Here is a 27,979-nt window from a genome sequence, read left to right on the forward strand (position 1 = left end):
AGGACGAGCCAGACCCTGAGGACGTCCAGGCCACTGCCAGCCCAGGGCGCCAAGCAGGCGCATTGGAGCACTGTCTGTGGGGCACTGCCACCCTGGGCTCTGTGTCCTGGAGTGATGGGCCAACCTGTACTTTGTCTTTCAGTTGGAAACCTGAGGACTCATGTTTGTTGGGGTCTCCAAAGCTCCACAAGGCTTGTGATCAGGGGGATCTCAGCATGGGCTCTGGGATGCAAGCCCCCAGCTGCTTCCAGCTTCCCATGACCTCTGTCCACCTCAGGGGCATTCTGACTTCCCCTCTGTCTGAAGGGCTCTCAGTCCGGGTCAGCAAGGGCCAGGCACATTGGGCCCTTAGGTCCCCAGGGACAGAGCCCAAGGGAGCCCCAGTTCCGGTTCCGGTGTCAGCACCACACAGGCTGGGGACACTCAGGCCGGCAGAAATAAATCCATGACCTCGTCCGTTCCCTAAAGGGATCAGGGACAGGCTACGACAGCAGGTCAGGGGAGGCTTGTGATGTGACCGCACACGGTAGACGAGGCTGGAGCACTGGACGGTACTAGGGTGGCCCCAACTGCAGAGTACTCTAGCGTGCTGAGGTGCCTACAGCCATGGCCCTAACGGCCCTCAGGGCATGTCCCAGGGTGCTGAGCCCAGAATTTCACACTGTCCAGACAAGAATACAGGCCCTTGTGGCAGTTTGAAGAGGCAACAACCTGGACATAGGACACACAGGACAGCTCCTGCCAACAGGGCTGACAGGAACTCTCCCATGACCAAAGACAGGGACAGCCACGTTGAACTGTTCTAACAGGAGCTGTCCCTTTGCCCCCAGGGCCAGAGATGCCTCAGTACAGGCAGCTTGGTGTCCTCTGCCCAACCCTGGCCCTGCTGTCTTCTCCCTGAGGTTGCCTTGGGACACGAGAGACAGGTCTGCGGAGCACACGGTTGGCCTTAGTGTGGCACTCCTTCAGGGAGCCCTGGGTGGACCTCTGCCAATCCCCAGTCCCTTCCCTAGCAGGCACTTTCTGGCCAGGGGTTGGCAGCTGGTTTTTGTTGTTGTTTTGTTTTTTGGCCTCCAGGAAGCTCTGAAGATAGTCCTCTTGCCATTCCCACTGGGACAGCAAAAATTCCACCCACCTGGTCCTCAGAAGCAGGAGCTGGCCAGGACCCTTGGTGGGTACCTTCCACTGGGTGCTGTGCATCTCAGGAGACCCCTGTGCCCCCACCCTCAGGGCAAGCAGAGGTCTCCCTTCAGGACCATCACCCCAAACACTCTCCTGTGGTAAAGGGGGAAACAGCTCCTGGATGCTACCCTTGGTTGGAGCTGAGGGGACTGCCCCAGCTGCAGGACCTCCTCACTATGGGGAGGAAAGGGTCAACCGACTGATGGGGTCCTTGGGTCAGAAGCCCCTCCTCCTCCTCACACCGATCCCAGGAACCTGCACAGCATCCGGAAGGAATCTGTTTAATCAGAAGCACAGCAGGGCCCCGGGGCTCTGCAGCTAGGGCGCAGTGCCTTGCGGAACACTGTGCGGAACTTGGTGTTGAAGACAGTGTAGATGAGCGGGTTGAGAGCGCTGTTGACATAGCCCAGCCAGGTGACAGCGCTGACCAGGCGCGGGGGCACGGAGCAAGCCCGACACAGTGCCCCTGTAATGTGCACCACGAAGAAGGGCGTCCAGCATACCAGGAAGGCCCCTGGGGGCGAGGGCAGTCAGCCAAACCGGCGCCCCACGCCCCACCCTCTCCCATTCCCCTCCTCCACCCGGCCGCCCTGCCCCTCCCCGCCCCCTGTGCACCTCAGCCCCCTTCCTCCGACCCGCGCCAGGGCGGGAACCCACCAACCACCACCGGCAGGACCCTCATGGCCTTGCGCTCTCGGCTGGTGATCTTGGCACGCCTTTGGTGGGCCTGCGTCGGGGGCTGGGGCGAGAGCTCTGCTTCAGGAATGGCGTCGAGAGGCGGGCAGCCGGGTCCGCAGGAGACCCGGTGGAAGACCGGCCCGGGCACCGGACAGTCGGGCCCGCAGGGTCCCAGGCGAAGGCTGGGTGCCGGTGGCGGGCCGGGGCCGCTGGGCCGGCGGGGCGCGCGGGCATGCAGCTTGGCTCGCCGGGCCGCTCCCCAGCGCCGGAGGCCGCGGAACGTGGCCCAGTAGAGCAGCAGCATGAGCGGGCAGGGCAAGAAGAAGGAGCACACGGACGAATAGACCACGTAGTCGCGGTCCTCCAGGCGGCAAACGGCAGGGTCGCGCCCGCGCACGTCATTGAGGCCGCACAGTACTGGCGCCGCCACAGCTGCAGAGAGCAGCCACGTGGCACCGATGAGCAGCAGCTGGCGCCGGCCCTGGCGGTGGTAGCGCAGCGGCACAGTCACGGCCACGAACCTGCGGGGCGCGGGCGGCAGCAGTGAGGCCCACGGAGCAGCTGGCGCGGGGGTATGGGGTGGGGGGACAGCGGGGGCGCCCACCTGTCCACGCTGATGGCGCACAGGTTGAAGATGGAGGCGGTGCACAGCATGACGTCCATGGCCATGAGTGCGTCGCAAAGTCGGGGGCTCAGCAACCACGTGCCGCCATGCACCTGAGTGGCCACGCCAAGGGCGCAGCAAGGAGAAAAAAGTCCGTTATTTGCTAGCTGCAGACTTTCTGACCCCCACTTTTTTGAGGGAGCATGGACTGAGTATCAGGGGAAAGGAAATCCGATGTGAGCCTCGGGCAACTGGGGACACTCACTGGCCTGGACAGTCCTCTGACTGGTTGGTTGACTAGGTCAGGGGCAGGGACAGAAGCCAGCCTCCTGCCTCAGCTCTCCCTTCCTTAGGATACGAAGCCTGGGGAACATATGGGGGGGGCTCTGATGTCCCTGGCTTCAGAGGAACCCCAGGACTGGATGGCCCTGAACACAAAGCCGCCCTTTTCACCTAGAGCTCTGCTAAGAGTGGGCCTTCCTGATAGCCGGTGTTGTTGTTGTGGGACTCTGGACAAGCTACTTCTCTGTTTACTCATCCGTGAGCCCAGGGGTGGTGGCAGTATCCACATCCACAACTTGTGGGTGGCAGAAGCCAAGGCAGTTGTGAGGGCGAAGGAGTTTAAAAAACACAAAGAACTCACGGCACAGTGCCCAGCACAGGATCACGCATGGGGGTATCCCTCTGCAAGGGCAGGAACAGGGTGCCACCCCCCCTCTAAATCCCTTCGCCCTGATTTGGGACATTAGCAGCTTAAGAGCCGTCACCGTGACGTCCGCAGCTAGGAGGAGCCGAGGTCGTGTGTCCTTGCGGTACTGGCCTGTGCCCCAAACGACAGAACAGCCCTGTCCACCTTAGTAACCCACGTCTCCCCTCCCCCACAATCCAGGACACCTAGTTCCCAGCAGGGCCCTAAGCGGCTTTTCTCCGGGCTCAACCACAGAGGAGAGAGGTTGGCACTACAGTGGGACCACCCAAGGACCAGACCTGGCCTGGGTGTGGGTTTCTCACAGGGGTCCTGCCCCTCCCACCGGCCTCCCCTTGGATTCGCTGTCCAGTCCAGCTCACTGCTCCTGGAGGACGCCAGGCCTTGTTCACCAGCGCACGTGGAGGGCGCCGGTGTGGTGTGGATGGCCTTAGGCAGCGGTGTGTGCGCGCGCCCTGGGGGTACTGCGCGCGGCTGAGCCCCCATCTGGTGGTCTGTCCGGTTGGGTCCTCCGAGTGTAGGGGAGGGGAATCCGGTTGCGGAGAGGGCGGGGTTTGGACAAGCCGCCAGTTTCTGGAGTCTCTGGCTCCAAAGACAGGGGCCTCTGGGTGGCAGAAGCCGAGGCAAGTGGAGAGGGGGAGGGGAGAAGAGAGACACAGGGGGACTGACAGCAAAAGGAGCAGAGACTCCAGGGACCGAGGACAGCTGAGGACCAGGGGGCGAGCAGGTCAGGCGCCCCCGCAACCGTCTGCTGCAACTCGATATTCCGGATCAAAGAGGCGACCTGGGTGCTAAGGGGCTCAGCGGGGACAGGGACGGGACGCAGGAGCAGGCGGGGACGCAGGCTTACCTCGGAGTAGACGAAGAGCGGCAGTACGAGGAGTGCGAGGAGGAGGTCGGCGGCCGCCAGGCTCACGATGAAGTAGTTGGTGGGCGTCTGCAGCGAGCGCTCCGACGCCACGCTCACGCACACGAGCGAATTCCCCGCCAGCACCACTCCAATGAGCAGCACGCCTCCCACCAGTGCTGTCGCCCCCGCTGCCCCCAACGCCGCGCCCGACCCCGGGGTCCCGGTGCCCGGCTCACGCCCAGCCAACAGCCCGCCCGCGTCCGCGGCGCTGCGGTTCCCCATGGCCCGCCGGCCAGGTGCGCCTCGGCAGGCGCGGAGCAAAGCCCCGGCCCTTCCCGGAGCCCCGCCCCTGGCACGCCCCGCCCCGCCCCGCCCCGGATCAGGGGGCCCAAGCGGCGCCCCGCCGCGTGCGTGTCTCGAGATCTCGGGGTTTTGCGCTCGGTGAGTCCCGCAGCCAGGCGAAAGCAGCGGCCGAGCGATGAGAACTGAGCGAGGTGATTGGCACAGGCAGCCCCAGACGGCATCGGGCGGTGCGCGGGTCTACACACGAGATCCCAGCTGGGAAGGCGGGTCGACCGAACCAGACCCGGTGTACGTGCGTATCGACCCCCACCTGGCACCCCTCTCCGGGTACCTCCTAGAAGCGCCTGGCTCCGAGGCGGATCCGCGTCGCCCTCCGCTCTGTCCACCGGCCGGGCGCTGGAAGACCCGAGCTCTGGCTCCGCCGAAAGCCGCTTTGGGCGTCTCCTTCTTCCCCATCCCCGAGGCTCCAGGGCTGTCTCTCTCCCTGCCCCTAACCCCGTCTGGCCTTGGCGGTGCAACCCCGCCTGGCGCCCGAGTCGCGCGCTCATCCTCCTCCAACACTCTCGCAGATCCTCAGCAACGCTGCAGCCCGGCCCCGCGTACCCTGCCCACCTTGCTACCCTTAGCCCTTAGTCCCCGCGACCAGTGACTACCGCGCAGACCTCAGGGGCTACCAAGAACTAACTCAAGAAATCACGTGAGCACTTGACACGGCCAACGCTCGACTACAGGAGCCGGTTGGGGGGGGGGGGCATCCCCAACAGGAGAAACTACACTAGAGTCACCTGAAAGACACATTAAGAGGTGGCCAGGGCTGGGGCTGCAGCTCAGTTGTAGAGCGCCCGCCTCGCAAGTGTGAGGTACTGGGTTCAATCCTCAGCACCACATAAAAGTAAATAAAGACATTGTGTGCATCTATTAAAAATAAAAAAAAGAGGTGGCCAGAGGAGGCTGTGAGCATGGAGGACCAAAACCGTCCCTGGCAGATTATAAAAGAGCATAGGAAGAAAGTACATGAAAACGTCTTAGGGAGATAATCTTCTCTGTGGACTTAAGGTTGGGGTGACGCCAGACCCGAGTGATGTTTTCTGGGGCCCGTTTGCTAAAAGGCTGAACTCTAGGTGGGTCTCCAACTGCATCACTCCATCACCTTCTCCAGCACTGGCTCCCTGGGACGGCAGAGAAGTGCAGCACCAGCCCATCAGGAGGGGAGGGTCCTGACTTCAAAGATTTCAGGGTGTGGACTGGCAGAGAAACGGGGTGGTACTCACACCACAAGGAGAGTCTGGGCTGTGGGGTGGGACGGGCGGCTGGTGCCTTTGGGCAGCCCTGTGCACAGCCAGCAGCCTTCCCTCCCCCTGAAGGCTTGAGCAAGAGAACTCAGCACAGCCACTGGGGCATTCGCTGGCACAGAACCGAGATCCGGAGCAGGGTGGCCTTGGGTCTAGAGTGGGACACAGAGCTTCTTCCTGCCCCCATTGTCTTCCACCTGCCACTGTTTGAGACAGTGAAGAGGCTCTGGGCCATGGCACACACCTGTCACTCCAGCAGCTCAGGAGGCCTGCCCCTCACCAACTCAGGAAGGAATAAGAGCACTGGTTTTGGAGCTCGGTGGTGGAGCACTCCTGGGTTCAATTCCCAGTGTGGGGTGGAGACAGGTCGGAGAAGGAATGTGGCTGGACCTATAAATGACAGTAAGGTCAGACCTTCCACGTCCTTGCTAATTCTCAAACTGTTCTGATAGTTTCTGAGAGAAGAGTAGTGAGGTACCCAGGGTGAGAGTTCTCCTCCTCCTCCCCTTCTCTTCCTCCTCCTCCTCCAGTTCTATCATTTTTTGTGTGTATTTTGAAGATTTGTCACGAGGTGCCTATACATTCAGACCTCACTTTTTATATAAAAACTAATCAACTGTAATCCCCCTACTGGGGAGGCTGAGGCCAGAGAATTGCAAGTTCAAGGCTAGCCTCTAAACAATTTAGCAAGGCCCTAAGCACCTTAGTGAGACCCTGTCTCGAAATAAAAAATAAAAAGGGCTAGAGATGTAGCTCAGTAGTAGAGTACCCCTTGGTCCAGTACCAAAAGAAAACAAGTAAACAAAAGTAACTCCAATTTAAATGCAAAAAAAAAAAAAAAAAACCTATGAAAATTATGGAGAAAATGTGGGAAAAATGTTTCAACCTGGGATTAGACAAAGAATTTTTAAATCTGACGCCACCAGCATGGATCCACAAATGGAAACACAGAAGAACGGGACTGTCAAGACTAAGAACAGCCAGGTGCAAAGGGACACCTGTAATCCTGACTATGTGGGAGTCTGAGGCAGGAGGATGGCAAGTTCAAGGTCAGCCTGGGCAATTTAGAAAGACCACATCTTAAAAGCAAGAAAGGGCTGGTGGTGTGGTGTAGCTCAGTGGTAGAGCACCCCTACATTCCATCCCCAGTTCCACACACACACACAAAAAAACAACAAAACCCCAAAACTTGTAGCCACAGAGTACAAAAGAATATTAGTGAAATATTATCCAATGTCTTGTGTATATGTGTATGCAAGTAGAATAATATGAGGTCTTTATAAAACATATAAAGAAGTCTCAAAATTCAATGATGTTGGGAGAAGGAAAATTTCAGAATAATCCCCCCTTGGAATGTAGATGCAGAAATCCCAGTGAAATGGAAGCTGACCAGAACCCAGCAGCATGTTTTAAAGGATTACATGTCCTGATGCAGGGGAGCTCACTGAGGAAGACAGTGTGATTCAGGAGATGAAACTCAATCAATGGGGACTGGGGTTGTGGCTCAGCAGTACAGCGCTCGCCTTGCACATGCGGGTCCCTGGGTTTGATCCTCAGCACCACATAAAAATATATGAGTAAAATAAAGGTATTGTGTCAACTACAACTAAAAAGTAAATATTTAAAAAAAGAAACTCAATGCAATATATCACAATAAGAGAAGGAAGAAAACCAGGTGATTGTCTCACTTGCTGCAGAAAAAGCATTTGACATAATTCAGTGCCCTTTCATGATTTAAAAAAAAAAAAAAAAAAGACCCATTAGGAGCTGGGGTCTGGCTCATCCGTAGAGTGCTCGCCTCGCAGGCATGAGGCCTTGGGTTTGTTACAGAACAACCTGGGTAGAAAGATGGGTCCCCAACAGGAGACCTGCAAGAACCCAACCGTGGCATGCTCCCTGCAGCAGTGAGTGTGGCTCCCCAGGTCCGCGGACTTGCAGCTTGTAGCTTCTGCCAGAACACTGTCTGGAAGCACAGGAAGAGCAAGTGATAGACGCCCAACAATGAAGAGGAAGGACCTAGCCTGTTTCAATGTGCAGACTGATCTCATGCATAGGAAATCTTCTGAAAGTTACAGTAATAATTCAGCAAAATTGGGGGCTGGAGTTGCCACTCAGTGGTGGAGGGTTTGCCTAGTGTGTGTGAGGCACTGGGTTTGATCCTTAACACCACATAAAAAAAAAATGATATAAAAGGTATTGTGTCCATCTAAAACTGAAAAGAATATTTTAAAAAAATTCACCAAAGTTGAAAGATATATAGTAAACATAAGGGCTGGGGTTGTGGCTCAGCGGTAGGGTGCCTGCCTAGCACGTGCAAGGTCCTGGGTTCGATCCTCAGCACCACATAAAAATAAATAAGTAAAATAAAGGTATTGTGTCCAACTGCAACTAAAAAATAAATATTAAAAAAAATAAAGTATGGGGGCTAGGGTTGTGGCTCAGCAGTACCACACTTGCTTGACATGTGTGAAGCACTGGGTTCAATTTTCAGCACCACATATAAAGAAAGAAAGATCTATCAACAATTAAATAAAAAAATAAATAAATAAAGTATGGAGCTCGGGTTGTGGCTCAGCGGTGGAGCACTTGTCTAGCATGTGTGAGACCCTGGGTTCGATCCTCAGCACCACATAAAAATAAATAAAATGAAGGTATTGTGTCCAACTACAACTAAATTTTTTAATAAATAAAAATAAAAAATAAAGTGAACATAAAATTAGTTGTATTTCTTTTTTTCTTTCTTTCTTTTTTTGCAGTGCTAGGGAAACTCAGGGTCTTACACATGCTTAGGCAAGCACTGTACCGCTGAGCTACACCCCCAGGCCAAAATCAGTTCTATTTCTATATGATAGCAAATAGTCTGAGAATTAAATGAGGAAATTATCCCATTTGTAATAGCATAAAAAATAAAATAAAATTTCCAGTAAAAGAGCATTGAGAGTCCAGATATAAACTCACACATCACAGTTAACTGATTTTCAACAAGGCTGCTAAGACCATGCTCAGGGAAGACTCTCCTCCACTAGTGGAGTGGAACAGCTAGACGACCACCCGTAGAAGAGTGCAGCTAGACCCTGAGTCACACCGTACACTCAAAAGGGTCAGGGATGCAAAGATGAGATCTGAAACATGAGGCAGGTTTCATGGTCCTGGAGCAACCAGAAGCACAGTGCAGGGACAGCAGCGGCTGCAAGGCCACAGGGTGTCACAAGGACGTGACAATCTGTGGTACCTCAGAGATGCTGTCAGCCAGAGCCAGCCAGGTGGAGGCACACCCCTCAGCCTCAGCTACTAGGGAGGTCAGGCAGGAGGGTGCTTAAGCCCAGGAGTTCTGCCTGGACAATGGCCCTCATCTCTACACTAAAGAATAAGATACTCCGAAGAGATTGAAAACAGGACCCAGAGAATGGGAGGAGATACTTCTTAACCGCATAGCTCAGAGGGTATGGTACCCAGAATGTATGAAGAGCTCGTACAACTCAAAAACAGAAAGGCAATTCAGCTTCAAAGTGAAGACACTGGCTCAGAGCTCAGAGCAGACACTGGCCCAGCATGCATGGAGCCCTAGCTTCCATTCCCAGCTCCACAAAACAACAACAACAACAACAACAACAACAACGATCTGGACAGATAAAGAATAAAAATAAATAGCAAGAAGCACCCAAGGCACTGTGGCTGGGGCTCAGCGGTAGTGCACTTGCCTGGCGTGTGTGGCACTGGGTTCGATTCTCAGTATCACATATAAATATGTAAATAAAATAAAGGTCTATCAACAACTTAAAAAAAAAAAAGGGAAGCACCTGAGAACATGCCCGACCTCAGCCAGGTGTGGGGGCCACACCTGGGACACCTGGGGTTCCAGCAACTCTGGAGACCAAGACAAGAGGGTCCCAAGTTCCAGGCCAGCCAGGCAACTTAGTAAGACCCCATCTCAAAAAAACAAACAAAAATGCTTGGGGGGGGGTGGGGGGGCTGGGGCTAGGGCTGAGTGGCAGAGCGCTTGCCTCCCATGTGTGAGGCACTGGGTTGGATCCTCAGCACCACATAGAAATAAACAGGGCTGGGGATGTGCCTCAGGTGGTAGCGGGCTCACCTGGCATGCGCGGGGCACTGGGTTCGATCCTCAATAACCACTTAAAAATAAAAATAAAATAAAGATAGTGTGTCCACCTAAAACTAAAAAATAAATAAACAAACAAATAAAATAAAGGCATGCTGTCCATCTACAACTAAAAAAAAAAAAAAAAAAAAAGCCAGTCTCAGCAATTTAGCAAGGCACTAAACAACTTAATAAGAACCCGTTTCAAAATAAAAAGTAGAACTAGGGTTGTGGCTCAGTGGTTAAGTGTCCCTGGGTTCAATTCCTGGTACAAAAAAAGAAAGAAAGAAAAAGAAAGGAAGGAAGGAAGGAAGGAAGAAAAGAAAAATCAAATATGACCCAGCAACCCACTCCTAACCATATTCCCCAAAGAATTAAAAACAGGCTCTAAGGCTGGGGATATAGCTCAGTTAGTAGAGTACTTGCCTAGTATGTACAAGGCCCTGGTTCAATCCCCAGCACCCTTCCCCCCCTCAAAAAAAAAAACAAGCTTTAAAGAGCTGTCTGCACCCCCACATTCACAATGTCAAAGGTGGAAGCAGCCTGATGTCCATCAACAGACGGGGGATGGACAAACACCATCTACGCAGGCAATGGAATGTCATGCAGATTTGAGTGACCCCACTCCCATGGGTCTCTACAGTCACCATTCACAGAGACAGAGGCAGAGGTGATAACCAGGGGCTGGGGGGCTGCGAGGCAAGCACTCTACCACTGAGCTACAACCCAGCCCCACTTTATGTTAATTTTTTAAAAATAGATTTTCCTAGTGAAGATCTGCCTGGTTACTTAAGTGTTTGCAGATGCTGAGAAATCTCACAGATCAAGTTGATATTTGGGATTTGCAATGTTCTCATGAATGTACTTTAAATTTTTTTTTAGTTGTAGATGGACACAATATCTTTATTTATTTTTATGTGGTGCTGAGGATCAAACCCATTGCCTCACGTGGGAGGCAGGCACTCTACCACTGAGCCACACCCCAACCCCTTACAAAAAGTATCATTTTGGGATGGGGTCTCACTCAGGGGCCAAGGCTGGCCTTAAGCTTGTGACCCTCCAGCCTAGGCTCCCGAGTGGCTGGGATTTCAACTGTGGCTACCCTGCCAGCCCAAGAGCAGGTTTGGAAGGCATCCATGGGAGCACCTTCTCCTCCCGCCGCTGGTCTCTGCTTCCTGCGCTCCCCGGCGGGCCAGAGAAGGTCAGTGGGCCTGTTCTCTGCGCGGTCCTGCTGCCCTGTCTCTCCAGGCAGATGCGGCAGGCCCCTCCAGCTGTCCACCTCTCTCCTACCCCGCCCACCTCCGAGGCACCTGCACCCACTTCCAGCCGCCAACCCCGGCAGAGCAGTTCAGGGCCTTAGGGAGAGGCTCACCTGGGTTCTGCTCCACGGTCCCGAGGCCCCAGGGCTTCACACGTGCTGTGACCTACGCCTGTCCCGAAGGCGCCCGCGGCCGGGATGTCCCTCTTCGCTCGGGAGCCCCAGGGGATGGCAGTGCCCGCCCGTGGCACCCGCCATCCAGCTGGTCTACTCCCTGCTGCCCAGCCGAGGGGCGCCGACTTGGCGCTGGGGGCGGGAGGAGTCCCGGGCGACAGCTGGGGGGCGGCCTTGACCTTCTGGCGATCGATGGCTCGGAGCCGGGGCGGTGCTGGGCGCCCCCAACCGGCCCACCCTCCCGCTCAGGGACCGCTATAAAGGGCCGCGCGGACTGGGGCCGGGGCTGCCAGAGCGCCCAGCACCGCCCGCTGCGCCATGGCTCCCTGGCCACTGCCGCCGTCGCTGCTGCTGCTGCTGCTGCTGGGGGGCTCCACCGCGCGCCCCGCGGCCCCCAGGTGAGCCCGCGTCCGCGCCCCTCCCGCCCGGCGCTGCCCACCCCTTCTGACCTCGCCTCTCCCCAGGGCTCCGCGACACTCGGACGGGACGTTCACCAGTGAGCTCAGCCGCCTGCGGGACAGCGCGCGGTTGCAGCGGCTGCTGCAGGGCCTGGTGGGGAAGCGCAGGTGAGCCGGCAGGTGAGGGCGGGAGAGCAGTCTGGACAGGGGCCCTGCGGCGGGACATGCCCGGTGCCCCGGCTCCAGGACTAATTTTGATTTGGGGTGGAACAGCGAGCAGGACACCGAGAACCGCACCTCCTGGTTTAAACCCACAGAGGGCCAGCTGTGCCTGCTGTGGTCAGACGAGCCAGCCCTGCAGGCCTGGTGAGCACCCGCGGCCTTCACCCACATCCTGCCAGCCCTTTCTCCTGTCCCCTGCAACCTCAGGGCTGCTGCTGGCCAGGCAGTGGTCTCTAGCTGCCATCCCAGCCCTCGGCTTCATGTCTCTGCAGGATGCCACCCAGAGCCCCTCTGCATCAGGTCTGGTCTCCCTGGCTGCCTAGTGTGGCTAGGCCTGGTCACAGTTCCAGAGGCGGCTGAAACCACCCAGTGGCCCAGATGAGGACAAAGGAGGACCAGAGAGGACCCTGGGGCTGGGAGGGGCTGTATTTGGCACTAATAAAGGAAGAACTCATACTGGCCTCAGGAGCCCACTGTGCATATCTCCTTACACCAGGGTAGCCCCTGCACATCAGGCTGCCAGGAGGAAGGAGGGCCCTATCCTCCTGCTCCAGGTCTACAGGTGACCACACCCAGCTGCCCTTTAAACCTGGATGACCGTCAGGCACTCGCCCTTATCGCTGGCCTCAGGGCCACCTCCTGTCCACTGGCTGAACTTCCAGCTCCGCTCCCCCCACTTTGTAATACACTTAGTGAACGTGCAGTGTTCAGGGTGCTGCTGTCTCAGGGGCCATGTGGGTCAGTGTGAAGGGAGGGGCACAGACGCTCAGGTGGGGCAGGAAGGAAGGGAGCCACCCAGGATGCCTGGAGTCCCCTGGAGCAGGAGGACTGGGGAGGATATCCTGGTGACATGTCCAGGCCAAGTGGTGGTGTGATCTCATCAGGGCCTGTGCAGCAAGGGACAGTGGTGTCACCCCCAAGGGGTGGGCTGCAGCAGGCATGTGGGTGCACCAGAGGGTGGGTGGGGCCTGAGGTGGGACTGCCCAGTGAAGAGAGATCAGGAGTCTCAGGAAGGCCACTCATGCATGCGGTGCCCCGCAGCCTCCCCCTTCCTCAGACCTCAGTGGCCTCTCCCAGCTCTGAGGGATTTGGAGGCCAAAGAAAGGAAGGGGCAGGGTAGGTGGAGCTCTGGGCTGAGGAGCCTCACCAGGACTCTGCTCTGTTGGTCACCAGGGCCCCCCCGCCCCCGAGGGCACAGTGGTCCCTGAAGCCCTTCACTGGGCCCTGCCAGGCCCCTGGGAGCTAACTAGTCTCTGAGGCAGGCAGGGGTGCCGCGGGACAAGGGGCTTTTCCTGCAGGACTGATGAAGGGATGTCCAAGGACCTGGAAGGGACACTGGGTCTGAGCCCCAAGGAGGGGCCGCCAGAATTTGGCCTTAATAAAATTCCAGTGGCGGAGCCTAGCAGGACAGCCTTGATCAGGGGTTGGGTAGAGCAACCCAAAGCCTGGCCTAGTCCCTTCCCCACCTGTGCCCACCCCTAGCTTCAGCAGCCGCCTCAGCTGTGCTCCAGCCCTGCCCCCCAGATCTTCACCCTCAGCCCCAGGTCCATGCCCCCCAGCTCTGCACCCGCAGCCCCAGGTCCATGCCCTCCAGCTCTGTCCCCACAGCCCCAGGTCCATGCCTCCCAGCTGTGTCCCACGGCCCTGGCTCTGCTCCAGCCCTGCCCCCCAGATCTGCACCCTCAGCCCCAGGTCCATGCCTCCCAGCTCTGCACCCATAGCCCCAGGACCATGTACCCCAGCTCTGTCCCCATGGCCCTGCTCCAGCCCTGCCCCCTAGCTCTGTCCCCACAGCCCCAGGTCCATGCCTCCCAGCTCTGCACCCACAGCCCCAGGTCCATGCCTCCCAGCTCTGCACCCACAGCCCCAGGTCCATGCTCCCCAGATCTGCACCCACAGCCCCAGGTCCATGCCCCCCAGCTCTGTCCCCATAGCCCCAGGTCCATGCCCCCCAGCTCTGTCCCCATAGCCCCAGGTCCATGCCCCCCAGCTCTGTCCCCGCAGCCCCAGGTCCATGCCCCCCAGCTCTGTCCCCGCAGCCCCAGGTCCATGCCCCCCAGCTCTGTCCCCGCAGCCCCAGGTCCATGCCCCCCAGCTCTGTCCCCGCAGCCCCAGGTCCATGCCTCCCAGCTCTGCACCTGCAACCCCAGGTCCATGCCTCCCAGCTGTGCACCCGCAGCCCCAGGTCCATGCCCCCCAGCTCTGCCCCCACAGCTCTGCTCCAGCCCTGCTCCCCAGCTCTGCACCTGCAGCCCAGGTCCATGCCCCGCAAGCAGCTTGCAAGCTCCTCTATGCCCTGTGTTTGGAATCAGTGGTTCTCATTCCCAGTGGATGCCTGAATGTGGCCCAGATCAGGCTGAATGACCACTCCACATCCTCCTCCTGCTGGTGCCCTGGGTCTGACCGGCCAGCGGGAGTCCCCTTGGTGGAAGCCTGTGGTAAAGGGTCATAAAGTGGGGCGGCGCTTGGCAGGGGCGAAGGTCGCTGAGGCAGGAACTGTACCAGCCCGGACGCCAGAGAGCTGGACCCTCCCGTCAGATGACAGCCGCCAAGATGGGGGCTCAGGCCCTGCGATGGCCTCCCCTGCTGCTGGTGCTGCTCACAGTGCTGCTTAGCCATTCCCCGGGAGCCACAGCCCAGACTCAGGGTACATGCTGGAGGTGGGGGGGGCGGTGGGGTGGGGGCTGGGAGGCACTGACCTGTCCTCTCCAACTTCCCAGTCTGCTCTGTGGACAAGACCTTCCTCCAAGTGCAGGAGAACGAAAATATCACGGAAGCCCTGGTGAACATCTCCGTCCCAGACGGCCAGCAGGTGACCCTCGGATCCTCGTCCACCCCATCCGCATTTCGGATCCTAGAAAACCAGCTCTTTCTCAGCGTGATTCCTGACTATGAGGTGCAGGCAGGAGCCTGGGTGGGGTGTTTCCAGGGTCCCCTGCGGGTACACACAGCCTCCCTGGAGAAGACATGGGGGTGGCCAGGGCTCTGCCTCCCCAGGCATTGACTGACCCTTCAGGCCCCATCCTTGGCTGGGCCTCGTCCATCAGGGAGCAAAGCTGCCTAGTGTCTCCTCCTCCTCCCCTGACTTACCACCAATGACGACCTGGGCGAGCGTCTGCCCTCAGCCTCGGGCTCCCAGCCTGTGGAGTGGGGACGTGTGCCACCACCATGCAGGTGATTTGCAAGACCGACTTGCCTCCACAGGAGAATCCGATGCTAGAGGCACACCTGGAGTGCAAGAGGGGGGACACCGTGGTGAGTGCACCTGTCTCCCTGGGCCCTCCTCTGTGACCTCACCCAGGGAGTGTTTTCAAACACCAGCCCTCCCCGGCTACACCCTCACTTCCTCCAGCCCAGACTCTGCCCTGAGTTTCAGACTCACAAACCCAGCTGTGGACACACCGTCACGGACATTGGCCCAACAAACTCCCGAGACTCCCCTGACCCCCTCACCCCAGCACCTGGAGGCACCCTGGCCTGCTGACTGCTCCACCAGGCTTCCTTCTCGCTAGCCCTCCCTCAGGAGCAAGTGTGGGCTCCGCCTCAGGCAGCCCCAGAACCCCCCTTCCTACCTCCACACCCCTCCAGGGCCTTGGCCACCAGCTTCCCCTTTCTGGAACCTTCCTACTGGTCCCTTTCCTCTCTTGCCCCTGGTCCATCCATCCCCTCTCTGGGTGGGAGGTCTCAGGAGAGCCTAGTCGACCCAGCCCCGCCCGGCACAGCCCGGCACTTCCACATCTGCCTTCGCACTAGGAGTCCAAGCCCCACCGGCTGCTGTGGTGGGCAAGGCTGGGTGTGTGGCCCTGGCCTGGTGCGCCGTCCCCTCACCTGCTCAGGTGGGCAGGGAAACCTTTCCTCTTTGGTGGACTCCGTCCACCCTGCTGTGCTGCAGCGGCAGCCCTCCTCCTACACTCCCACGCCCCGAGCCGGAAAGCCACAGGAGCGGCCCCACCCCAGCTCCACTGTGAGCAGCCCCTGCCCTGCGCCAGGCCACACCACCGCAGTCCCCCACAAGTATCTCAGCAGGCCTCTCTAATAGGTGGGCACCTGGGGCTGGGGTTGGCTCAGTGGCAGAGCACTGGCCTAGCAGGTGAGGCACTGGGTTCCATCCTCAGCACCACATAAAAATCCACAGATAAAATAAGGTCTGGTGTCCATCTACAACTAAAAAATATATATTTAAAAAAACTTTTTTTTTTTTAAAGAAAGAGTGAGAGAGAGGGAGAGAGAGAGAGAACTTTAATATTTATTTTTCAGTATTTGGCGGACACAGCATCTTTGTCTGTATGTGGTGCTGAGGATCGAACCCGGGCCGCACGCATGCCAGGCGAGCGCGCTACCGCTTGAGCCACATCCCCAGCCCTAAAAAAACTTTTAAAAAATAGGTCGGGACCCTTCATTTTAATCACAGCTCAGTGGCAGAGAGCTTGCCTTTGCCTCCTGTGTGAGGGGCCTGGGTTCCATCTCCAGCACCACAAAGAAAACAAGACACATTCTCCTGCCCTGTCCACCGGAGAAGGGCGGTTCCCCTCGCCCTCTCAACCCTGGTGTGTCCACCTGTCCTGGGCCTCTGAGAGTCTGCCTCGGCTTGTTTGAATCGGAGTAAAGTCCAACCCAGGGGCCGGCAGATCTCCCTGCAGGTGCCTTCCACTCTGAAGGCCCCTCTCCCTGCTTCGTTATTCTTGAGGAAACGTGACATCTAACACGTGTCCTCTTTTTATCTGTCTAGATTTATTTTTTAGTGAAAGGTGGACACAATGTCTTTATCTTAGATTCATGTGGTGCTGAGGAGGGAACCCAGTGCCTCACGTGTGCGAGGCGAGTGCTCCACCTCCGAGCCCCAGCTCCAGCCCCCAGGGTCCTCTTTTGAGGTTCTGCTGGTAGCCTCCTCAGGCCACTTATCTGTCCTCGGAGTGCTTGCCACCTCCGGCCACCTGGGTAACCTACCTCTGTGGTCTGGGAGCCCCAGGGCTGAGTCTCGTCCCTGGTGATGGGCCCTGCCCTGCTGGGTCACCATCACCTTCAAACAAACAAGCAGAAGGGAAAGTGGGCGGATGGACAGGAATGAGGCAGGAGTGAAGGCAGGCAGCCGGGCGGGCTGTGGCCAAGGCTGTCGACCCCTAGGTGACGCAGCTGAGGGTGTTTGTGGTGGTGCTGGATATCAACGACAACGCTCCAGAGTTCCCCTTCACCACCAAGGAGCAGGAGGTGCGGGAGGTGAGTCAGCGGAGCCAGAGCTGGCACTGCCTGGGCTGGGCACTGGGCGGATGAGGGCCCAGAGGGCTAGTGGCTAGGGGCTCCTCCAGGAGACTGGTCCACAGAGGCCATGCCTGTGTCTGGGTCGACCTGCTCTCTGCCCCCAGGACACCAAAGTGAACTCTACGGTCATCCCTGAGGCAGAACTCCAGGCCACGGACCGTGACAAGGACAGCACCTTATTCTACACCCTACAGGAAGTGACCCCAGTCAGTGGTACCCCAGCCCTGCCCAACACTGGCCCTTGGCTTCTGAGCCACTGCTCCTCGATCCCCCAGGGGCTCAGCTGTGGCTCCCTCTCCCCAGGGTGCTGGCAGCTTCTTCTCCCTTTTGGGGGTGAACCGCCCTGCCCTGAGGCTGGACCGGGCCCTGGACTTCTACAAGTGGCAGAACATGACCTTCCGGCTGCTGGTGCGGGTGAGTGGTTCCCCCCGCTGAGTCCTGGATGCTCAGGCCCTGTCTGAGGTCCCCTACCTGACACAGCAGAGCTGTTACAGGACACAAGGGAGGAGCACCAGGAGCCCAGCCACACGGCCACGGCCACCCTGGTCCTGAAGGTGCTGCCGGCTGACCTGCGGCCACCCTGGTTCTTGCCCTGCTCCTACTCAGATGGCTCCGTCTGCATCCAGGCTCAGTACCAGGGGGCCATCCCCACAGGACACAGACTGGTAATGGGGGCCCCGCAGGCAGGGACGGGCCGGAGTGCAGAGTGGGGTCTGGGAGGCTCAGGGCGGGAGCCTGGGGCCTGGGCTCTCCAGGGGCAGCGGGCCGACTTCAGTCAGGATTCTGGAAGAGCTGCGAATGAGCTTTCTCCCAAACCGCCCACCCCGCCTCGGGGAGTGTGTGCACCAACCACCGCAGCGTGGGGAGCCCTGCCGGGTGAGGTCAGCCAGAGGTGGGGCTGGAGGGGCCAGGTGGGCCTCCTGAAGGACAGCTGAGCAAAGCCCCCCCCTAGGGCTGGCCTCCCAGGCAGGCCTGACCACCCTGTGCCTCCTGACCCATGAGGTGCCTTGAATTCGCCTGTAGCTGCCCTGACCGCTACAGGCACTGCCTGGCCCTTCTCCCCTCCCCGCTGTGCTCCAAGCCTGGGTTTCAGACCTGAGGAGCAGGGGGAGGGCCGACTGGGGCCATCCGCACCAGCCCCACGATGACCCCCACCCCCACAGCTGTCCCCCCTCATCCTGCGTCCGGGGCCCATCTATGCTGTGGACGGAGATCGAGGCATCAACGAGCGGGTCATCTACAGCATTATAGGGGGTGAGAAGAGACCTGCCCCCACCCACGGTACCACAGACCCCTGCCTGGGACTCAGGCTGAACCAGCCAGGATCCTGGACCTGAGGGAGGGGACCAGGGTCTAAGTTCTGCCCCACCTCCTCTCAGGAAACAAGGACAACACATTTGCCATCGACCCAGACTCTGGCAACCTCACCATGACCCAGAGTGTCCCCAGCCCCATGACATTCCTGCTACTGGTCAAGGTGGGTGCCGGCATGGGGCAGCAGGATGTCAGCTGCACTTTCACCGGCCTGCTGGCCACTACTGCCTCTCCTTTCCCAGGGTGAACAGGCTGATCTGGCCCGTTACTCAGTGACCCAGGTCACTGTGGAGGCCCGCCAGGCCAACGGGAGCCAGCCCCACTTCTCCCAGAGCCTATACCGAGGCACTGTGGCCCCTGGCTCTGGGTCTGGTGTGGCGGTTAAGGATGCCACCTCCCCCTCTCAGCCTCTGAGGATCTGGGCCCAGGACCCTGAGTTCCCGGTAGGCGGCCCCCTCCTGCCCATCCAGGAGCCCGGTCCCGGGGTCTGCTCGCCCCTGTGTGGGTGGGCTTGGGGTGAAGAGTGGGGGCAGCCCAGGCCCAGGACTCACTGCAGCCACACCCAGGACTTGAACTCGGCCATTACCTATCAAATCACCAACTGCTCCGAGTTCCGGATGGCTGGAGAGATGGTGCTGACTGCCACAGCAATAGAGAAGGCAGGGGTCTTCTACGCAGAGGTAGGGAAGTGTGTCTGAGGGTGGGGGACTGCAGAGGGGCTCTGCAGGGACAAGCCCCCCTTCCCACCCCAGGTGGAGGCCAGGAACACTGTGACTGCGGGTGTAGCCACCACTGTGGTTGAGATTCGTGTTTCAGAGCAGGAGCCCCCCTCCACAGGTAAGCCTCTGGGGGGCCCCCTTCAGGATGGCTCCTACCCTGGGCAGATGGGCTGAGTGCAGAGGCAAGTCTGGCACTGTCCCTGGCTCCCTAGGCTCCCCAAAGCCCCCCACATCCCCAGAGACTGGAAGAACAACTGGGCCCTGGAGCAGCACCACTTCGGAAGCCCCCAGGCCCCCTGGGACCTCTCAGGGACCCTCAACAACCAGCTCTGGGGGTGGCAGTGGCCCTCATCCACCCCTAGGCACAACTCTGAGGCCACCGACCTCACCCACACCCGGGGGACCCCCCAGCCTGGGAGTGGGCACCTCGACCCGACCAGCCACGCCCAGTGGGGGCTCAGCACAGACCCAGAAGCCTGGGACCTCTGGGCCCACGGCTCCTGGTCCAGGAGCAGGCACCTCCCCTCAACCAGCCACACCCAGTGGGGGCTCAGCACAGACCTCAAAACCAGGGACTTCTCCAACGACCACCCCCGATGTGGGAGCAGGCACTTCACGACCAGCCACGCCCGGTGGGGGCTCAGCACAGACCCAGAAGCCTGGGACCTCTCGGCCCACGGTCCCTGGGCCCAGCAGGAGCCCCCCACCCTCAGGTAGTCTCCACCCCACTTGTCCTAGCTCAGAACCTGGGTGGTCCAGGGTCACCTCTAGGACAGAGTCCCAGGCAGGGGTCTGTCTGGTGAGAACAGTAAGCCCAGGAGCCCCCAAAGCTGCACTAGGAAGGTGTGGGGTGCAGGCAGGGGGCAGATTCGAGATCCAGCGAGCTGAGTTGCCAAGGCCGTTGGTAATTTAGGATCTTTAGACAGAGAGCACCCCTTCAATGATCAGGAGAGATACAGGACTGAAATTCAGACTGGACAGCTGCATCAGGTTTGTGGCTAGGCTAGAAGCTGAGGCAGGATTTCTTGAGCCCAGGATTTTGAGGCCAACCTGGGCAACATAGTGAGCCCTGTCTTAAAAACAAAACAAACAACAACAAAAAACACTGATTGTATCACACGGCTGGGGGTACTGGTACACCTGAGGCCACACAGGAGCTTGTGGCCCAGGGGACCTGTGTGCTAGCCCTGTACTAAGGAGTCTTGGTGGGTTTAGAGCAAGCAGAATCAAGTTCCAGAGGTCTGCAGTGGTCTTAGGACCTATCTGTGCAGTGAGCAGGGTACAGCACAGGGAGCCAGCCTCCTCCCAGATTCCCAGAGACAGTGGCATAAGGCAAATCCCTGGGGGCTATGGAACTGGAAACGGAGTCAGGAGCAACTGAACACTGTTTCTGGTCCAAGCCCAACGTACATTCAAAACGGATGCAGAGACTACCTGAGACTGAATTCCCTGTAGCCATTCATCCTGAGGTATCCCAAGTTGCTTCCTCCCTGGAACACCCTGTCCGAGGGGGACCCTGGGCCTTGGTGTGCTCACAACATCTCCCTGGTGGGGGCCAACAGCACCTGCCCCTCAGAACCCACAGCTCTGGTAGGGGGCAGCCAAAGGCTGGCTTGTTTTCAGGGTGCCTGGCTGGCACAGGCTGGCACAGGCTGGCGAGGTGTGCCACAGTGGATGACCATGTCTTCTGCAGGGTTGCCAGGAAACAGCACAGGAGGAAGTGTCCCCATACAGGATGACCAGCACTTCTCCATAGTGGACATGGCAGTGCTGGGAGGGGTGCTGGGTGCACTGCTGTTGCTGGCCCTCCTGGGCCTGGCCATCCTCATTCACAAACACTATGGTCACCGACTGAATTGCTGCTCTGGCAAAGCTGCGGTGAGATCCCTTGTGGGAGCTAGGGCCTAGCAGGGTAGATGACAGTGACAGAGACAGACAGAGGGGCAGAGGAGAGAGGTGGGGAGGGAGGGAGACATGCAGAGGGATGAAACATGGGGCAGAGAGAAGGCAGGACGTAGGGTGCAGCGCTCTTCTGTAATCGCAGCAACTTGGGAAGCTTAGGTAAGAGGCTAATAACTTCAAAGCCAGCCTCAGCCACAGTTTAGCAGGATCCAGTTAAAAAAAATAATAATAAGGGCAGGGAGGGGGGCTGGGTGTGTGGTTCAGCGGATAAGCACCCTTGGGTCCAAGCCAAGGTTCAAGGGGGAAAAAAAAAGAGGGGGAGATAGTAGAAAGGTGTAGAGATAGAGGTGGAGGTGGGGATAGGAGAGCTGGAGGAGATAAGGGGGTGGGGAGTTGGAATGGGATTGTCAGGGGACCAGCAGGGGACCAGGGTTTAGTGACTCTGGGAAGGAGCAGCCAGTGTACACGCCAGGGTCACAAAACAGGGCAAGGGCAGAAGCCTACAGAGGGGAGGGACCAGAGTCCCGCTGATATCCTTGCTGTGCCCACAGGAGTCCCAGCCCCACGGCTTTGACAATCAGGCCTTTCTGGGGGACCAGGAGGCCAACTGGGCACCTGCCCCTAGCCCCGGTTCAGGGCCCAAGTCTGTGGAGGTGCCACCGGAGCCACCCAGCCCCGGGTCGCCTGCCCCTGAGCCTCCCAGCACGGAGTCCCCAGACCCAGGTCCCCTCTCCAGTGCCCCTGAGTCCCCGGTGGCCGCCAGGGCTGTGGACAGCCCCTCAGCAGTGAGATCCATCCTGACCAAGGAGCGGCGCCCCGAGGGCGGCTACAAGGCCGTGTGGTTCGGCGAGGACATTGGGGCCGAGGCCGACGTGGTGGTCCTTAACGCACCCACCGCGGATGCGGACGGCGCGGGCGACTCTGGCAGCGAAGACAGCGGCGGCGAAGAGGACGCTGGCCAGGGCTGGGGTCCCCGTGGCGCGCCCGCGCCCGAAGACGACTCCACCTACATCTAGCTAGACCTCTCTGCTCGCCCGCAACGGGCCTGGACCCAGGGTCCACTCGCCGCCCCACTTCTCTCGCAGAATAAAATTTCACTTTCGAATCCCAGAATTGGAGGCGAAGGGCTGTTCGAGAATTGGTGCAGGGAGGTTGGCCACACCTTCCAGTGGCTCCAGGCGGACGTGGAAGATGCGGGCGGTGCTTCTCGTAAACCAGCTGCTGCCCCGCCCGCGCCGCCGGGCTTCCGGAGGCCTTCTGGACAGCTGGTAGCCAGGAAGTTCCTCTCCTGGTCTAACCACAGTCCAGGGGGGCGGGGGGCGCGCCAGAGATCTCCACCTCGCGCCTCACGACCCCAGCAGAGACTCCCTCACGACCCCAGCAGAGACTCCGTGGGGGTGGGCTGGAAGGAGCCAGCGCAAATCCCCGGGAAGACTTGCTTGGGAGAGGGTCGTCTTGGGGACCTCGCAGGGGAAACAGACTCCTTCGGAAGTCTATGAGGTCGGCAGCGGTGGGGGCGAACTCCCTTGGCGCTGCGCGGAGGGACAGGGCCCAGCGCCAGCACTGAGACGTTCGGCGGGGCGGCTGGGAGCATCCCAAGATGACTGGAGCTAGCAGCCGGGGTCTGCTGCCCCCAAGGACCCTGGGGTGGGGGAGCCGGTATTAGGGGAGTTCGGGCCACCGGGTGGGGACAGAGCTCCCCGGCTTGACTTCCAGGGCTCACCCCAGGCCCGAGTTTTTCCAAACTGCCCGTCAAACTGTCCCTGTGGGTCATTGACATTTTTCCTTATGAAAAGTCATCGTGAATCCTTTCCAAAAGCTCTCAAGAGTGGCTGCCGAAATAGCCAGCAGTCAGTGCCAACGATACGATATGGCAGTCCCTCTTAAGACTCCACGAGTTTTATGCAAAAACAACAAAACCCCACTTTTGTCTGGGGTCTGATTTTGCACCTCTGTTGGGGATCTCTGTTTACCCTAGTTTGACCCGCGCCTAGGGTTGCTCCGCCGGGGCAGGCGGAGGCCGGACCAGGCGCTCCTGCCGCCCTTCGGGGACTGCAGCGGTGCTGCCCAGAGCGAGATCGGCCCCCGACCGAGTCAGCGAGTCAGCGCAGGGGCTGGGCAGGCCGGGCGGCTCGGGAACCTCCCACGGGAGCATGTGACCCCCGCGATGCACCTGCAGGGCTTAGGCCCGGCCCGCCCCCGGCCCGCCCCGGCCGAGGCACAATAAAAGCACCGCTGCGTCCTCTCTGGGAGAGAAACGTCCTGTCCCGGCGGCTCCGGTACCCAGGTATGCGGGGACCCCTGGCCCACGCGGAACAGAGGGGAGCTACGACCCACGTGGGAGTCCCTGTTCTCTCCACGAGCAGCGGCCGGGAAGGGGCTGCACCCAGGGCTGGGGAGCCTGAAGGAGGCTCCGTGAGACCGGGGGTGGGGTGGGGAGTGCGGTCGGGCTGAGGACGGGGCTGGGACGGTGGGCGGTGGGCGGCCGGCCGGCCGTGGGAGGGCGCCTACCCGCCGCCCTGCCCTCTAGGTTTCGGTTTCCCGAGAAGCTCAGTTTCGCTTTCCTAGACTCTGACCCTGCCCTTCCACACCGGCTTTCCCATCTTGTCTTTGCAGGGTCCAGCCTGTGAGCTCTGCCAGGCCTGGACGCTGGCTTAACATCTGTGACTTCACGTGTGTGCTCTCGCCACATCTGTCGTCACACCTATCTCCACCTTGGCCCAGGAATCCACACTTGGGCAACATAGGTGGTTAGAAGCCCTCGATCCACATCTGTGACTCTCAACACCTGGGTCACACTTGTGACACCTTGGCCACACTGTGGCCACACTCTTGATACCTGAAGTGACACACAAGGAACCCGTATCTCACCTGTGATAATACCTGCCCCTGCCCCTGCCCCAAATCTCAGTGAAGGGCCACCCTGACTCCCAGACTGACCGTCTATAAAGAACAATGGCTCTAGTTCCTCAGAGGTGAGAACTGCCAGCCTGCCTGCTCTCCCTCCCCATGTGATCCCTGGGCCTGGCGCTTGGCCCTGACCAAGCGTGGCCACCCCACCCGCAGGGGGGTCCAGCGTGTTCTGTTTGGAGAGTGGCTTCTGGGTGAGGTCAGCAGCGGCTGCTACGAGGGGCTGCGGTGGCTGGACGACGCCCACACGGTCTTTCGAGTGCCCTGGAAGCACTTTGCTCGCAAGGACCTAGGAGAGGCAGACGCCCGCATCTTCAAGGTGGGGCCCAGCCCCACTCCCCCGGAGGACCTGTCTGGGACCCCAAGGCTCCACCCCTCGGCCTGTTTTCTGTTTTTTTCCCAGGCCTGGGCAGTGGCCCGAGGCAGGTGGCCACCCAACACTGGCGGGGGCGACAGGACACCCCCAGAGGCTGAGGCTGCAGAGCGTGCAGGCTGGAAAACCAACTTCCGATGCGCACTGCACAGCACACGGCTCTTCCGGATGCTGCAAGACAACTCAGGGGACCCTGTGGACCCACACAAGGTGTACGCGCTCAACCCTGAGCTGGAGTGGAGAGGTAAGGAACCCCCCAGGCTGGACAGGAAGGTAGGTGGATGGGGTAGAGGGCCCTGCCTTATCTTGGCCTCCAGGTCAGGTATCCAGCCCCATGTTGGGGTGTCCTGCTTTAAAGCCCCAGGCCTTGCCACCAGGTGCCAGGTCACTGAGGGAAAGAGGTTAACAGCAAGGAAGGAGCAGGGTGCTGGGACTTGGGGGTACTCAGGACATTCACAACCAGGTCTTATGCCAGCCCCAGGTCCAACTGGCCCCCCACTTTCGGAAGGCCCAGCTGTCTATCAGGGGGAAGAAGAGGCTCTTGAAGGTGCCCTGCCTACACAGGTACAGGCTCTGCCCATCTCTGCCCCTGGTTGTTGGGGCTGGGAGGGGCTTACACCAGACTGTCTTCCCCTTGCAGGGTGGGTCTCTAGGACCATTCCTGGCAGGAGACACTAAGCTGCAAGCCCCAAGCCCTCTGCCCATCCCAGCAGGTGACACAGGGGACCTCTTGCTCCAGGTTCTTCAGCACAGCCTCCTGGGGGACCCCCTGATGGAGCCTGCATGGCGGGTAGACCCAGCCCCTCCGGGGCCTTCTGGTGAGGGACAGCAGGGGCCATTCTGTTCTGCAGGGGCTGTACTGAGGGAAGAGGGCAGACAGGACAGCAGAGACCCTGGGGAGAGGGAAAGGGACCCAGTGTCCTGGGGTGGGCCCTTGAGGAGGATGTGGGGTGCTGGGGCACCATGAAGGGCAAGTCTGGCAGAAACAGAGCCACCCCAGCTGGGTAACTTGGGTGTTGCACTGTCACTTTCAGGCCCAGAGTGCCCTTTGGAGGCGCTTCATACAGCACGGGCAGTGGAAGCTGTCCCCAGCCCCAGGCCTCAACACGTGGCCCTTATGACAGGTAGGGATGGGGATGGGGAGGAGGGGGTTGGGGACCGGAACCAACTCAGCCCTCCCAGATGCAGGCCAGGGTACGCCCCAGGGTACCTGCATGTAGCAGAGCCTATGACAGCACCCTTTGCTAGCAGGGCACCCCAAAGGGAGGTGGCTGGGTACCGCCTGTTCCGCACACACCTGTTGCTCACAGCTTGGTGTATGCAGATCCCAGCCCAGGTGCCCTGGACGTGACCATCATGTACAAGGGACGCACAGTGCTACAGACAATGGTGGGGCACCCCAGCTGTGTGTTCCTGTATGGACCCCCTGGCCCAGCCATCAGGGCCTCGGAGCCCCAGCAGGTGGTCTTCCCTAGCCCTGCTGAGCTCCCCGATCAGAAGCAGCTGCACTACACAGAGAAGCTATTGCAGCATGTGACCCCTGGCCTGCAGCTGGAGCTGCGCGGACTGGCACTGTGGGCCCGGCGCATGGGCAAGTGCAAGGTGTACTGGGAGGTGGGCAGTCCCTTGGGCTCTGCCAGCCCCTCCAGCCCAGCCCAGCTGCTGGAGCGCAACTGCAACACCCCCATCTTCGACTTCAGCACCTTCTTCCGGGGTCAGTGAGGCACCTGCCTGGGAAGTGGGCTGACTCTAGGGATTCCCCTGGGAGCCTTGCCCACCCTGCTCACCAGAGCCATCTCCTGCAGAGCTGGGGGAATTCCGGACACGAAGGCGCCAAGGCTCCCCACACTACACCATCTACCTGGGCTTTGGGCAGGACCTGTCAGCAGGGAGGCCCAAGGAAAAGAACCTGGTCCTGGTGAAGGTGAGGCCCGGGGCCAGGAGGGTGAGAAGGGACTGCCTGGCCCTCAGGTTACCAGGGCCCTGACAGATGCCCCCCTGCAGCTGGAGCCATGGCTGTGCCGGGTGCACCTGGAGGTTGTACAACGTGAGGGTGTGTCCTCCCTGGACAGTGGCAGCCTCAGCCTGTCCCTGTCAAGCACCAACAGCCTCTACGATGACATTGAGCACTTCCTCATGGAGCTGAACAGCCAGCGTAACCCCCTACCCCAGCCGCCCCCAACAGAAGAGTGCCGAGAACCAGTGCTGTCCTGTTCTCCCTGCTGGCGGTACTGACCAGACGCGCAGGGCCCTGGCAAGGGAGGTGAAGCCCAGGAAGCACACTGCAGACCCCCTGCATGTCCACTCTTCTGTCTATCGCGCACTCAAGCGACACACTGAAGTGCCAATAAACCACTCGCTGGATACAAATGCCCCTGAGACGGGTGTGGGGGAAAGCTGCTCCACCAGGAGAGCTGGGGAGGTGCCATCATGTGCCCAGCGGTACCTGTCCTGCCTGGAGGTCTGGAGCACTGTGCTCTGCCTCCTGGGAAGCAGCTGGTGGAGTGCAAACCTGAAACAATTACCTGAAGGAGCAGAAGGCCATTTTAAAACTGAAAATAGAGAAATTGCTAAAAGAGAGACAAAGGGGGCCACCTGGAAAAGGATCCAGGAGTCCCTCCCTGCCCCAGACTGTCACCAAAGGCTTCACCTTCCAAGTACTGAGGCCACAGGAAAGTTTCTAAAGATAAGCCATTTTTGATAAATTAGAACACAATGGAAACAGTGTATCTATAACATACACATAAAAAAGTCCGGTTTTCAACTGTGAGCAAGACAGGTGCAGACCGCTGTCCTCACGGGAGCCCAAAGGCAGGAGTGCTGGTGGCCCCAGGCCTTTGTCACAAAGGCTCAAGGGCCTCAGGCCTCGGTCCCCTGGGCAGGCGGCTCCTCCCCAGCCTCAGTCTTCCTGTGCTTACGCATGTGCCTGTACTTGTCCACGTAGGCCTTCACCAGATTGGCCACCTTCACGGGGTTGATTTCGCCACTCTTGCTGTGGCAGATCTGGAGAGTGAGATCTGGTCACCCAACATGCTTCAGGCCAGACGCTGCAGCAACAGGGCCCGAGCCCAACTACCCAGGCCTCCATCCCCACAGAGCAAGGCCCAGGGCTCTACCTTCAGGGTCGTGCCATCTGTCTACCACCTCAAAGGGTTGCTGAGGGTGCCCCAAGTGTCACAGGTTTGTAGACATATCCCCCAGGGCATTTACCACCTGCAAGCTGGGAATGGATCGGGCCATTTTAAATGCCATGTGTTAGTTTAGTTTTTTCAAAAGCATGAATGTTCATGAGTGAGGGGCAGCTACAGAGAGAACTGACCCAAGGCCTCAATCAGGACATGGTCTGGCAGGCCAGGCCCAAGCGATACTTCCGGACCCTGAAAGTCTGTATTGGCAAGAAAGAGCAGTGACCTGCCTCCTGCCGGGCCATGCTGCCTAAGACCTCAGGGCTCCCCAGCAAGGGCACAGGTGCCTGTAGCCCACCTTCTGCACGGCTTTGCGTAGGATGTCCTTGTACTCCTCCTTGGTCACCTCTCTCTTCTGGTAGAAGGGTTTGATGGCCAGCTTCACCTCCTCCACAGCTCGCTCCTGCATGTGCAGCTTCTTCATGTACTAGGAGGGAAGACACCCGTGACACCGATGGCAGGCGAGGGCCTTTGGTGTGAGGCCCCATGGTGCTGGGAGCCATTTCAGCCCAGAAGCAAGAGGCAACCCCAGTAGCTCCCACCATCCTGAC

The 27,979-nt window shown here is 59.3% G+C and overlaps 5 protein-coding genes across 10 annotated transcripts in view; 3 read left to right on the forward strand and 2 right to left on the reverse strand.

Moving 5' to 3' along the window:
• Positions 1 to 1,405: 1,405 nt before the first annotated feature.
• DRD4 (dopamine receptor D4) lies at positions 1,406 to 4,377 on the reverse strand. The gene is made up of 4 exons (XM_081282240.1): positions 4,021 to 4,377; positions 2,465 to 2,577; positions 1,840 to 2,381; positions 1,406 to 1,696 (listed from the first exon to the last, which is right to left on the reverse strand). Exons 1-4 carry the CDS (start codon positions 4,300 to 4,302, stop codon positions 1,464 to 1,466), a joined length of 1,170 nt encoding a protein of 389 aa, XP_081138366.1. The 5' UTR covers positions 4,303 to 4,377; the 3' UTR covers positions 1,406 to 1,463.
• Positions 4,378 to 10,096: 5,719 nt separating this feature from the next.
• SCT (secretin) lies at positions 10,097 to 13,381 on the forward strand. Its single transcript, XM_081279270.1, has 4 exons — positions 10,097 to 11,544; positions 11,611 to 11,712; positions 11,818 to 11,910; positions 12,039 to 13,381. Exons 1-4 carry the CDS (start codon positions 11,465 to 11,467, stop codon positions 12,124 to 12,126), a joined length of 363 nt encoding a protein of 120 aa, XP_081135396.1. The 5' UTR covers positions 10,097 to 11,464; the 3' UTR covers positions 12,127 to 13,381.
• Positions 13,382 to 13,952: 571 nt separating this feature from the next.
• On the forward strand, positions 13,953 to 22,082 carry CDHR5 (cadherin related family member 5). Its single transcript, XM_081279269.1, has 15 exons — positions 13,953 to 14,413; positions 14,487 to 14,662; positions 14,971 to 15,021; positions 16,891 to 16,983; positions 17,130 to 17,231; positions 17,329 to 17,439; positions 17,520 to 17,690; positions 18,189 to 18,279; positions 18,405 to 18,502; positions 18,582 to 18,782; positions 18,906 to 19,019; positions 19,092 to 19,176; positions 19,271 to 19,771; positions 20,752 to 20,936; positions 21,512 to 22,082. The coding sequence occupies exons 1-15, from the start codon at positions 14,305 to 14,307 to the stop codon at positions 21,974 to 21,976; spliced, it is 2,553 nt and encodes an 850-aa protein (XP_081135395.1). The 5' UTR covers positions 13,953 to 14,304; the 3' UTR covers positions 21,977 to 22,082.
• Positions 22,083 to 22,954: 872 nt separating this feature from the next.
• On the forward strand, positions 22,955 to 26,777 carry IRF7 (interferon regulatory factor 7). Of its 3 annotated transcripts, none has more exons than XM_081266946.1 (10): positions 22,955 to 23,247; positions 23,577 to 23,935; positions 24,027 to 24,189; positions 24,274 to 24,487; positions 24,719 to 24,807; positions 24,884 to 25,061; positions 25,278 to 25,367; positions 25,568 to 25,957; positions 26,049 to 26,167; positions 26,248 to 26,777. In XM_081266946.1, the coding sequence occupies exons 2-10, from the start codon at positions 23,916 to 23,918 to the stop codon at positions 26,476 to 26,478; spliced, it is 1,494 nt and encodes a 497-aa protein (XP_081123072.1). In that variant the 5' UTR covers positions 22,955 to 23,247; positions 23,577 to 23,915; the 3' UTR covers positions 26,479 to 26,777. The 3 variants fall into 3 exon arrangements, with proteins under 3 accessions (XP_081123072.1, XP_081123074.1, XP_081123073.1); XM_081266948.1 differs by having other exon boundaries at positions 25,568 to 25,834; XM_081266947.1 differs by having other exon boundaries at positions 24,884 to 24,956.
• Positions 26,778 to 26,960: 183 nt separating this feature from the next.
• PHRF1 (PHD and ring finger domains 1) overlaps positions 26,961 to 27,979 on the reverse strand; it is a 30,774-nt gene continuing 29,755 nt past the window's right edge. For all 4 annotated transcript variants that reach the window (XM_081266907.1, XM_081266909.1, XM_081266906.1 and 1 more), the window contains 2 exons: positions 27,727 to 27,855; positions 26,961 to 27,246 (listed from right to left, as the gene is read on the reverse strand). In XM_081266907.1, the coding sequence (XP_081123033.1) occupies positions 27,103 to 27,246; positions 27,727 to 27,855 (273 nt within the window). In that variant the 3' untranslated portion in view covers positions 26,961 to 27,102. The remainder of the gene's footprint in view (positions 27,247 to 27,726; positions 27,856 to 27,979) is intronic.

This window comes from Spermophilus citellus (genome assembly GCF_964194105.1).
Source record: "Spermophilus citellus genome assembly, chromosome: 2".
In the NCBI taxonomy this organism is placed as follows: domain Eukaryota; kingdom Metazoa; phylum Chordata; class Mammalia; order Rodentia; family Sciuridae; genus Spermophilus; species Spermophilus citellus.

Bases quoted from the DNA above. Each gene is read 5' to 3' on its own strand.
- DRD4 (XM_081282240.1), bottom strand. From the start codon at position 4,302: ATGGGGAACCGCAGCGCCGCGGACGCGGGCGGGCTGTTGGCTGGGCGT. The intron at 2,382-2,464 runs GTGGGCGCCCCC...CGCGCCCCGCAG, and splicing joins TGCGCCATCAGCGTGGACAG to GTTCGTGGCCGTGACTGTGC. The intron at 1,697-1,839 runs GTGGGTTCCCGC...CCTCGCCCCCAG, and splicing joins GGTCCTGCCGGTGGTGGTTG to GGGCCTTCCTGGTATGCTGG.
- SCT (XM_081279270.1), top strand. From the start codon at position 11,465: ATGGCTCCCTGGCCACTGCCGCCGTCGCTGCTGCTGCTGCTGCTGCTG. The intron at 11,545-11,610 runs GTGAGCCCGCGT...GCCTCTCCCCAG, and splicing joins GCGCGCCCCGCGGCCCCCAG to GGCTCCGCGACACTCGGACG. The intron at 11,911-12,038 runs GTGAGCACCCGC...ATGTCTCTGCAG, and splicing joins GAGCCAGCCCTGCAGGCCTG to GATGCCACCCAGAGCCCCTC.
- CDHR5 (XM_081279269.1), top strand. From the start codon at position 14,305: ATGACAGCCGCCAAGATGGGGGCTCAGGCCCTGCGATGGCCTCCCCTG. The intron at 18,783-18,905 runs GTAGGCGGCCCC...AGCCACACCCAG, and splicing joins CCCAGGACCCTGAGTTCCCG to GACTTGAACTCGGCCATTAC. The intron at 19,177-19,270 runs GTAAGCCTCTGG...CTGGCTCCCTAG, and splicing joins GCAGGAGCCCCCCTCCACAG to GCTCCCCAAAGCCCCCCACA.
- IRF7 (XM_081266946.1), top strand. From the start codon at position 23,916: ATGGCTCTAGTTCCTCAGAG. The intron at 23,936-24,026 runs GTGAGAACTGCC...CCCCACCCGCAG, and splicing joins ATGGCTCTAGTTCCTCAGAG to GGGGGTCCAGCGTGTTCTGT. The intron at 25,062-25,277 runs GTGAGGGACAGC...TGTCACTTTCAG, and splicing joins AGCCCCTCCGGGGCCTTCTG to GCCCAGAGTGCCCTTTGGAG.